Here is an 11,510-nt window from a genome sequence, read left to right on the forward strand (position 1 = left end):
GCTGGGCCACCCCTCCTCATCATTCCTTAGGCCATGAAGTGCCGGGGGATGGCGAGCTGGGTCCTTTGTTCCCTCACCAAGTGGAAAAGCAGTTTTTTTTAACAAGCCAAACCAAGAAAGAAACCCCGGTCGCAGTATCCCCGGCAGGGCGCACCCAGGATAGCTGGTTATTCAAGAGCATGTGTATCCTAGTTGTAAAAATAAATCAATAGTATTTGAAACTACGGAGCCCCGGGGAAAGGAGGCGGAACATGGCCACTCATTTCACCCTCGGGAGCAGCGCTCTGCGCTCGCAGCCCTGGCTCCCCTGCACCCCCGAGTCCCGAGATGGGTTAGAGAAGCAGCGAGGGAAGGGGTGGGGGCCCCGCCGCGTCACCACCCACCTGCGGCCACCACAGTGCAGCCCCAGAGCAGCAGCAGCCGCGCGCAGCTCCCCATGGCCGGGAGGAGCCGGGAGCAGCCGGGCCGGGCGGGTGCCGGAGGGAGCCGAGACCTCTGGGCTGCGGGATGAAGCGCCGCCGTCCTCGGGAGGGACCCGGGCCCTGGTTTCTTCCTCCTCCTGGGGCGCCGGGCTCGGTCAGCGGGCGCCGGCAGCTGGGAGCCAGGGGCCGGGACCGCGCGGGGAGGTGGGGTGACCCTCGCGCACCGGCCTGGCGGGTCCCGGGCACCTGGGGGGCGGCGGGAGCCCCGGGACCATAGCCGGCCTGGCTGCGCTGCCCCGCGGAGCGGCCCTGCGGGCTAGTCTGCCGCTAGCCCGGGGCTCGGCGCCCGCAGCCGCCGCTGAACTTTGCGAGACCTTTCACTTCCCGGCCGCAGCCGCCGCCGCCGCCGCCTCCTCCTGGGCGTCCTCCTCCGCTTTTCCCACCTCTTCTGGCTGCCCCAGCTCCGTCCCGTCCTTCTCCACGGGCAGTTCCATGCGATGCATTTTTATTGCACCGACGCCGCGGCGCTCCGGTGCCAGCCCTCCTCCCCTCACACCTCCACCCCTTCCTCCCGCCCGCCCCCCGCGCTTGACAGCCCGGGCGGCGCAGCCCGCGGGACCGGATCGCCGCCGCCGCTGCCGCCCGGGGAGGGGTCCCCCGCGCCCCGACCGGCTCCCCCGCCGCCCCGCTGCCCGCTGGTCCCGGTCGCCTCAGCCTGGCCCCCGGCTGCCCTGGCGCCCCTCCTGGCGCGCGCCCTGCATCTCCCTGGTGACCCCCCTGGTGCCCTGCAGCACCCACAGGCCTCCCCTGGGAAGCAATCTCCCACCTTCTCCCGGAACATTCCTAAGAGCAGTAGACTCCCCCTAGATCAGGTCAGGGCATGCCAAGGGGCTTAAAAAACCGCGAAACAGGCTAGCGCCTACTTCCCACATCCCCCAGCGAAACAAGCCCTCCCTCCTCCTCCAGCCACCCCCTCTCGGGGAGTCCCACGACCCGGGGACGGAACACCCCAACCCAGCCCCGGGTCACCCGCAGTGAGAGCGCGCCAACTGCTATGCGGCGTTCGCCCCTTCTCTGCTGCCTTTTGCGGGGGTAGGGGGATGTCTCGGCTAAACAATCGCTGCCTACATGATCCGAAGGTGTGCCCACTTTGGTGTAAGAGGTATTGCCTAACTCAAACTCAAGGTGCTGAAAGAAAAGGATCACAGGATTAGCTAGTGGGCAGTGTAAGAACATCCTTGTCCAGAGGCAGGGCAGGGGCATGACAAAGGGAACTCTTCGGTCCTTCCAAGCGTTCTCACTTTATAGAGTATGCTGTGCCGTGAAACAGTGTTAGGAACTAACTTATGGGGAGCAATTTAGTAGCAACCACACGCAGCTAATTGCAGATAGGATTGCTCAGGGCTGGTGCTTCTGGAAAGAGATTAAATAGCAGCTGAGTCTGAGATTTTTGCAAGTGCTGTGAAAATATAATTCTACTTACACATCCAGGGAAATTGGCAAAAGTTAAGTCGACAGCAATTTTGTATTGCAGTGTTCATTTTGTTCCTTTGAATATTTTCCAGAAAATTAACTACGTTCCAGATACCATTTAGTCGTTGTGTCTGTTACAGATGAGGATAATTCAGAGCTTTGGGATACATGTAGATATTATTTACAATGACCCAGCCAGGAACATGTAAGAAGTTTATATCTCCCAGGGGGATCTGGGTTGAGGTCAGCATGATCCATTTGGGCGACATTAAAATTATTCTTCTGGCCAACAGAGGAAAGTAGCAGAAGGTGTGGACAGCAATTCATGTAGCATCACCTGCTTTAGAAAATAAACCCTTTGAGTTCTCAAATACTGGCAATGGTGGGGCTTTCTTCATATCTCCTAATGGAGCCATTGAAACACCTCTCCAATTAATCTTTTTACCAAATAAATGATAGGAAACTATAACAGCCAAAGGTTCTTAGCATAAATGTTAACTTAATAGCCAAGGCAAATTAAACAAAGGGGTGGATGCACATTTATTATTAACTTCTGAGTCTAGTATGTTTAGGCAGAACTAATCCATTTCTGTTTTTTAATTAACAAATAAACTTGTATGTATTTATCATGTACAACATGATGTTTTGAAATATGTATACAGTGTGGAATGACTAAATCTAGCCAATGAACATATGCATTTTTGTATATTAACATGCATTTAAGAACACTTTACACCCACTGTCTTAGCATTTTTCAAGAATACAATATATTGCTAAAAATATAGAACGCTTCACAAATTTGTATGCCATTCTCATGCAGAGGCAATGCTAATCTTCTCTGTATTGTTCCAATTTTAGCATATGTGCCGCCAAAGCAATCACAGAACTACTCCATATCTCATTACAAATTTCAAAGCCATTTACTGTCTGCACGAATCCTGCATTGATAATATATTTCTTTGATTGCTGAATAACTGGCTCTTATTTCCTTTAACAAGACAGAAAGCTCTCTAATGGTAGAACAGTCTTTAATATTCAGTTTATACAAAACATTACTATGTTTTTCTGATATTCTTCCTTATTCTTAGCCAAGAACACCTACAATAAGTGTTCATTACATGTTTTTGACTGAGTTATGTTAAAACCATTGTTATATACTAAGGGGCTAAGGAGGCTAAGGACTAAGGAGAAAACCAGTTATATCAGAATGATTTCCCATATTCAAAAGGAATCTGCACATTCGACACCAATACTATCTATATGAAAAGCTCAGGAGAGAAAAGTAGTCAGCATTCTAACAAACATCATTTGCTTATACAGTCCAGTTTAGTTACAAAGGATATTTTCATTTTGAAGAAGCTATCCAAGAAAAGGTTACCTACCTAAGAAAAATCTTGGATAAGTATATTATTGCCTATGGTTCTGTTTTTGAAAACATCAGTCATGGATTCAGAATATTTTGTAATTTTATGAATTAGTAGGAAGCTTAGCAAACTTACAGAATTTCAATAACAATTCCCAGAAACCACAAAATTGATAAGTTAAATCTAGACTATTCCTGAGAACTTGAAAGGAAGTTAAAAGGGTCTTTAAAAATTAAAATAAATGGCATAGCCAGGCGTGGTGGCATATGCCTCTGGTCCCAGCTACTTGGGAGGCTGAGGTGGGAGGATAGCTTGAGCCTGGGAGGTTGAGGCTGCAGTGAGCTGTGTTGGCACCACTGTACTCCAGCCTGGGCAACAGAGTGAGGCCTTGTCTCAAAATAAATAAAATAAAATAAATGGCAAAACTCTGTGCACCAAAGACTTTACTCACAGGAGAGCCCTTCAGGACCTCACTGAAATCATTCATGTATTTTTATTAAGTTTGGTTATGACATCTTTCTAGATCACAGCCTATTAGAAGTAACAGATTAGAATGGAGCAGGATGTTATTAAAGACAGGGGATAAACTGAGGCAATCTAGTAATGAGAAGGATGGGAAAACTCTAAAAAGCAGCCATAAGTACAAAAACAAAACCAAAACATCCACAGCAGTCTGAGGCCTTCTAGTACAGAAACAAGCACCAAAAAGCTATAAAGGCATCACTCTCCTGTAACTTAGTAGAGTAAGTGAGGTTCCTAGTGGAGCGTAAGACATTCAGAATCAGGAGGGACCCTTGAGCCCAACTTCTCACTCCCTCAAAACCCCTTTCCACAAAGCCTCTGTCCAAAGGTCATCCAGTTTCTGTTCTAAAAATCTCCATAAACAAAAGCCTCAAAGGCAATTCTGCTCATTTTTGGCACAGTTCTATTTAAGTGGGATGTTTCTCTTCTTAAAATTCTGTGTTCATAATTTAGTCATCTGCAACCATACAGAATGAGTCCAATTTCTCTTCTGGTAGGTATTCAATGATTTAAAGTCAAGTTTTAATAATTTTCATCTTAACTATCCTTTTAGTTTAAACACCCATATGACAGGATTCCCACACTTTTCACCATCTTAATCACCTCTTTTCAGATATACTTCAGCTTGTCTTACACTGTGCACCTAGAACTCAACTCCAGGTTTGTCTGATCAACATAGAATAGAACTAACATTTTCCTTAACTTAGCTCTATGGCTTATATTTCTGTAACCTAATGTGATGTTGGCTGGTATATTTGAAGTCAACTAAAATCCTTTTTTCATATATTGGTATTTTACAGACTCATCAATAAAAGGTAAAATATATTTTGTTTTACCAGAGGGAAATATTTCCATTAAAATACATTGCATGTAGTACGCATTCAATAAACATGAATTCGAAGAATAAATCAACAAATTTAAGCTGCTAAGTTTGAAAAATGGTTACAAATTTTAAAAGAAACTTTTAGTTTTCAAAGGACTAATTACCTATTTTCTGAAAAGCTGATCACTTTTATGGAAAATTTGACTCTTCAACAATACTATTTACAACTGGCATTATTATACATTTCCAAGAAAAAGAAAGACTCCAAAAATAGTGATATTTTTAGTATACCTAGTGTTTTTTCTCCATGGAAGTATAAACATGATCTTATTTATCCTCACAGCATCAATGTGTGGGAGGGAACAGGAATAGTTGTGCCCATTTATACAAAGAGAAAGTGAGATGAAAGATGTAAGTGCCAAACTTAGATCATACAATAAATACACACTGAAGATAGGACCTGTGTTTTCAGATAAAAAAAAACTAATTGCTTATCCATCAATTTTCCATGAATACAGTCTTATCTCTCTTTGAACTAGAAGACTATTGGGAGAAGATAAAATGGAGAATTGTTTTCATTAAAATAATCCTAGATTTTGTTTTCTACCTGGACTGTGCCCTTTGAATGCCCTTTAAAAACATCATCTTGGGAATTTCCTTAAGCTTTAACTTAAGCCTCCTGCCATGGGCACTCTTTCTTATTTCACGTGCTTCCTGGGTTCAGCTGCTCGTTCCTAGGAAGGGAGTGAGAGCCTTTGAAAATACACTTGCTCTTCCAGGAAGGTAACCATACTTTTCTAAAAAAAAAAAAAAAAAGCATGCATGCTCTCTCATGTTGAAATTAATTATATGAGGGCAAGAAATTTTTTTAAAAAAACAAAAACAAAAACCAAGAACAGTTGTGTTGTTATTACATATATAGCTACCATTGACAGCATTATATTGACACACATTTTAAATATTTTTCCCTCTAAATGGCTCTTAGCTAAAACTTTCTGTACCTATTGCTTTTTCTGAAATTGATGAAAATCCAACTCAGTGGCTTAACCAAATTGAGATTGATTTTTCTTACAGGACAAGAATTCAGGAGGTAGACAGTCCAATATAAATGCAGCTACTCAAGGAAGTCATCCAGATTTGTTTGGTGTTCTCCCTCATGGGCACAAGATGGTTTTTCTGCCTCCAGGATGGTGTTTTTATTCTAGAAAAGAGAAAAGGGTAAAAGATACATGCCAGCTGTCCTTAAAACGCTTTCCCAGTAATCTCACCCATCTGCTTATATCTAATTGTCTAGAACTGGGTTACATGGCTCTTCAGACCATGAGAAAGTCTGGAGAGCTAAGCATTTTAACTGGGCACATTGACACCCTTAACAAAATCAAGATTCTACTGGAAAGAAGGGGAGGTTGGATATCAAGTAGACAACTACAGGAGCAGTATGTCATCCAAAGTTAGCAATTTCACTGATGTGTTTGGCCCAAGCACCTATTAACATATTCAGTGGCTTCTCATCATTGGCACATAAAATGCATGTTGCTTGGCTTGGCACCCAAACCTATAATGTCCCAGTTCCTTGCCACTCACAGTGAACAACCTGCAGTCTTCAAGATGGACAATACTGCTTCATGCCTCTCGCTTCTGCACACCCTCTCCTCCTTCTGGCTACCTCTGACAGATCCTTGGAAATTCAGTTCTGACAATAACTGCTGTGACACCTTTCCTTCTTAGGCTCCTCTTCCAACAGGGTTAGTTTCCCCTCTGTCCTCTCATGGCACCCCCTGTATCACTTTATTATTCTCAGTTATACTTTTTTTCTCATATATTGGGTGAAAGAAAACTAAGAAGCAAAATTGTATGTATGCTTTCATTATTGTTTTTGGTTTTTGTTTTGTTTTCAAACAGGTCTCACTCTATTGCCCAGGCTGGAATGCAGTGGTGCAATCTCAGCTCACCGCAACCTTGACCTCTGGGCTCAGATGATCCTCCTGCTTCAGTCTTCCAAGTGGCAGGGTCTATAAGTGCACACCACCATGCCCAGCTAATTTTTTTGTTGTTGTTGTTTAGAGATGGGGTTTTGCCATGTTGCACAGGCTGGTCTTGAACTCCTGGGCTCAAGCAATCCACCCGCTTGGCCTCCTAAAGTGCTGGGATTACAGGCATGAGTCACAGTGCCCGGCCACTTTCATTATAACAACAGAAAACATACATATGAAAAAGGTCTGGGAAGAAATACATCAAAATATTAGAGATGACTGTTCCTCTGGCCTCTAAACTTTCAGCAATACCATAGGATTGTTACAATTCCATTTTTTATTCTACAAAATATAACAGCTTAAGGCAGGATATGATAAAGCAGTGCCTGGCAGTGCCTCAACAGTGGCATATAAAGTAGGCTATTAGCATAGGTGAAACTTTGTGGGCTGAGGAAGTTAAAAAAACCACGTGGAGGATGTGGACTGAACCTGGACACTAACAATTGTGTAGGTATGGATAAATATGGTGGTGCGTGTGGGCCAGCCATGCCAGTGGTGGTCGCCTAAGTGCTCCGGTGTGAATAAACAGAGTGCCTCTGAGAGAATGGGTGGAGTCTGTTAGGAGAAGGAGATTGATAGGGATCCATGGAATGGGGAAGAAAAAGTAGAGGAGGGACAAACAAATAAAGGCTTTGGCAAGTCAAGCTGCTTTGTGTTGGGAGGTTCTCCGAGTCATAATTTAGAAATGACATAATAGATTAGGAAAAGAAGACTTGGAAGGTGAGCTAAGGGCTACTTTATGAGAATACCTGGGTCTACACCAAGATGAGGATAGGGATAATGGACAGGGGTTGGGGGGAATTGAAGAAGAACCAAAAAGAAATTGATAGAACTTTGTAACTGACCATGGGATTGGCCGAAGACTGGGAAGAAATTAAAAATGACTTGGGCCAGTGCGGTGGCTCACGCTTGTAATTCCTGCACTTTGGGAGGCTGAGGCAGGCAGATTACTTGAAGTCAGGAATTCGAAACCAGGTTGGTCAACATGGCGAAACTCCGTTTCTACTAAAAATACAAAAATTAGGCAGGTGTGGTGGTGCATGCCTGTAATTCCAGCTACTCGGGAGGCTAAGGCAGGAGAATCACTTGAACCCCGTGGCGAGGAGGGGGTGGGGGGTGGATGAGGGGGGACAAAAAAGTAACTTGGATTGGGGGATCTGAATCTGGTTAGTTGAAAAAATAATAATCTCTTTTGCAGAAATAGGAAAATCAGGAAATGTAGTTGGTTTGGGAGGTGACTGATTCCATTTGGAACGGATTGACTTAGTGAGGATGGCAGACCAGTCATGTCCAGCAGATGGTTAAACTGGCTTTGAAGCTTAGTGGAACAGTCAGACAATAAAATTTATAATTTTACCTAATTCATAATTATCCTGATAAAACCTTAGCATAGGAAAAGACCTTGGAAGTTATTAGTCCAACCTTTTCTGACACGAGAAAACTGAGGTCCATTTAAAACTTTTTATTTCACAGGCCCCAGCCTAGTCAAGGTTATACACCTCGTTAGGTTTGGTGACTAAGTTGGGTTTGCAAATTTAGCCTTTTCTTTGCCTAGTACTCTTATGCAAGCATTGAGAGTACAAAGATTCTACTTAATTTGTCTAGCTCAAAGAAAGTACTATTGTCCAAGTATTAGAAAATCAAGCTTAAAAAAGCTCACAATCTACTGAAGCAGCAATTTGATTAAAAACATCCTTTGTCCATAGGTGGGATTTCAAGATATGTAATATAGTAGAATATGTTCAAGATGTTAATTAAGCTAGATATGCTTCTGGTTTGGTTTTACCCATAAGTCCTAATTACCCCAGACACTTTCTGATCCTAAACCTGTGCTGCAATTTCAAATACAAGTGCCTTTCTGAATATTTTTATTACGATTATGCCTTACAAGATTACAATGCAATTTGGAGGGTAAATCTATGACACAATCTGTTTCAACCCTAAATTTAGTATAATTGACCTCATCACAGAAGAGGCATTCAGTTATCAGAAACATTAGAAAAACCTCATTAAGCAGTATTAAAACTGTACCATCTCAGAGCTCAAATTAATGGTTTCAGGGTATTAATACATTTTGAAAACCTGTAAATAAATTTTAAGCAAATTGGTTTGGGAGGCCGAGGTGGGTGGATTACATGACATCAGGAGTTTGAGACCTGCCTGGCCAACATGGTGAAACCCCGTCTCTACTAAAAATACAAAAAATTAGCCGGGCGTGGTGGCGGGCACCTGTAGTCCCAGCTACTCTGGAGGCTGAGGCAGGAGAATTGCTTGAACCCAGGAGGCGGAGATTGCAGTGAGCCAAGATCATGCCATTGCACTCCAGCCTGGGCAACAAGAGTGAAACTCCATCTCAAAAAAAGAAGAAGAAGAAGAATTTTAAGCCAATTAGCCATAGCCACTCAAGGTTACAATAAATATAAGTCCATTTAGGTTTCAGCACTCTACAAAATAACATCTCAAATGTTCTACCCTAGACCTTCTCTACTTATAAATGCTATTTACTCACAGAAATATTCCTCACTAAATTTAAGGAATTAGAATTTTAAAGCCAAATTAATACAAAAATATTAATTGCTCTGAAGTCCAAGCACTTTTTTATGCATGTAGTAAGTCTCTCTAACATAACTCTCTAACATAACTATTGAAGATTCCTTCATCGTAAAGAAAAAGTACATCATTTCCCCGCTATCTGTCCTCCTTCAGAAATGTTTGAATGAATACAATATTTATTGCAAACAGAGAAAAAGGAATCTTTTTTTAAAAAAAATGATGAATTCTTCTTAAAATGCATGATATTTCTATCATGAACAGAATTCTTTCTTTGGTAATGAAATCCTTTAAAGCTATAGTAACACTTTCAAAATAATATTAAATTTTACATTGAAAAGAATCCTGAAGTGGCAGGGGAGTTCCCAGTCTACTAATGACCCTATAGGAAGGGTGAAGGAAGTACAGATTATTATCTCTTACTCTGAAACTTAAAAAATCACAGCCTGCAGACTTGAGGTAATAAGTAGCTAAAGTCAGTAGCTTTGAATTCCTTTCTCAGTCTCACTGGTACAGTCTTGGATATAGCACTTTTAAATACACAAAGACAATCAAATAAATATACTTATTGTTTCTCAGTGTGTCCTGTTTTTTGGTATATAAAAGGACATTTAAGTGCCCCATTTGTAAACTCCAGATATCCTGCAATCAGTAAATAAATATCTTGAAAATGCATCTCATTCAAAGAAATACATCAATAGAGTCCAACAGAGAAAGGAAAACTTCCCCGTGCAAATCTGGGTGAGCCTGTCCCGAGGTGCTTATCTTTTTTTTTCTTTTGAGATGGAGTCTTGCTCTGTCACCCAGGCTGGAGTGTGGTGGTGCCATCTTGACTCACTGCAGCCTCTGCCTTCCAGGTTCAAATGATTCTCCTGCCTCAGCCTCCTGAGTAGCTGGGATTACAGGCATGCACCACCATATCCAGCTAATTTTTTTTGTATTTTTATTAGACACGGGGTTTCACCATGTTGGCCAGGCTGGTCTTGAACTCCTGACCTCAGGTGATCTGCCCATCTCGGCCTCCCAAAGTGCTGGGATTACAGGCATATGCTACTGCACTTGGCCCTAATGTGCTTACTTTTGATAGAAATTTTTTCCTCATTATAACCAATAACAAATAGCTAGCATTTATTGGGGACTTAATATACAGCAGGCCCTGTGCTAAGCACTCTACATACAAGATCACCTTCAGACCTCTTAGTTACCCTAGGGACAGACTGTCAATTGTCATCCTTGCTTTACAAATGAGAACTGAGACTCACCCAGCTAGTAAATAATAGGGCTGAGACTGTAACCCAACCACTGGATTCCAAAGCCCACGAGTGAAACCACTGTGTTCATCATGGGTCTTTGGGAAATAATAGAAAAGCAGTTAGTAGGGCAAACCCATCCTCCAAAGAAACTGAGGCAGGAAAATAGGGTCTGGAGGCAGGGAACATAAGGCTGACTCACACTTCAGCTATAACAGGAAGTATCGTCTCCATAGGGCATAGGCTGTAAATGACTTTGTAACTTTACTTCATCCTTTCCATTTACATAGGGTGTACCTGAAGTAACCAATGGAATCCTCTAGGTATTTAAACTATGTTTAATACCTAGTTATTTAACTAGGTTTAAATACCTAGTTAATTCTTTATGAAAAGAATGTGTAATTCATAGAGGCCTTTGAGCCTCTATGCTCAGCGCCATTCCCACACTGTGGAGTGTACTTTCATTTTCAATAAAACCCTTCATTCCTTCCTTGCTTTGTTTGTGTGTTTTGTCCAATTCTTTGTTCAAGAAACCAAGAACCTGGACACCCTCCGCCGTTAACAAAACCAGCTTTCATTTAGGTATGTCTCCTTCTAATCTTATATCTAGCCTATCTAGTCATACAATTTTTGTTCCATGTTTTCTTTACTTTTTAAATTTTTTTAGATGGAGTTTCGCTTTTGCTGCCCATGCTGGAGTGCAGTGACATGATCTCGGATCACTGCAACCTCCGCCTCCCAAGTTCAGGTGATTCTCCTGCTTCAGGCTCATGAGTAGCTAGGATTACAGGTCTCTGCCACCATGCCCAGCTACTTTTTTGTATTTTTAGTAGAGATGGGGTTTCATCACGTTGGTCAGTTTGGTCTCATACTCCTGACCTCAGGTGATCCACCTGCCTCGACCTCCCAAAGTGCTAGGATTACAGACGTAAGCCACGGCAACCGGCCTTTCTTCACTTATTATTAAGTTATTAGAAATTCTACACAAACATCAGTTTTCATGGTCATATACTGTTCCAGTGAGTGGATTTACCTCATTATACTTTTGTGTTATTTTCAGATTTTTGCTATTA

At 42.6% G+C, this 11,510-nt stretch overlaps 1 protein-coding gene, 1 long non-coding RNA gene and 1 other non-coding gene across 3 annotated transcripts in view; all 3 read right to left on the reverse strand.

The window, feature by feature from the left end:
* NTN4 (netrin 4) overlaps positions 1-589 on the reverse strand; it is a gene marked incomplete at its 5' end in the record, with an annotated part of 129,392 nt that extends 128,803 nt beyond the window's left edge. The window contains 1 exon segment of the mRNA NM_001132088.1: positions 384-589. Within this exon segment, the coding sequence (NP_001125560.1) occupies positions 384-438 (55 nt within the window).
* Positions 590-1,880: 1,291 nt separating this feature from the next.
* LOC112135820 (uncharacterized) overlaps positions 1,881-11,510 on the reverse strand; it is a 64,979-nt gene continuing 55,349 nt past the window's right edge. The window contains exons 3-4 of the long non-coding RNA XR_008512059.1: positions 5,606-5,805; positions 1,881-2,235 (exon numbers count right to left, since the gene is read on the reverse strand). This is a non-coding gene — a long non-coding RNA (uncharacterized LOC112135820). The remainder of the gene's footprint in view (positions 2,236-5,605; positions 5,806-11,510) is intronic.
* On the reverse strand, positions 2,671-2,777 carry LOC112135882 (U6 spliceosomal RNA). Its single transcript, XR_002917116.1, has one exon. It is a non-coding gene; the product is annotated as a U6 spliceosomal RNA (small nuclear RNA).

This window comes from Pongo abelii, chromosome 10 (assembly GCF_028885655.2).
Source record: "Pongo abelii isolate AG06213 chromosome 10, NHGRI_mPonAbe1-v2.0_pri, whole genome shotgun sequence".
In the NCBI taxonomy this organism is placed as follows: domain Eukaryota; kingdom Metazoa; phylum Chordata; class Mammalia; order Primates; family Hominidae; genus Pongo; species Pongo abelii.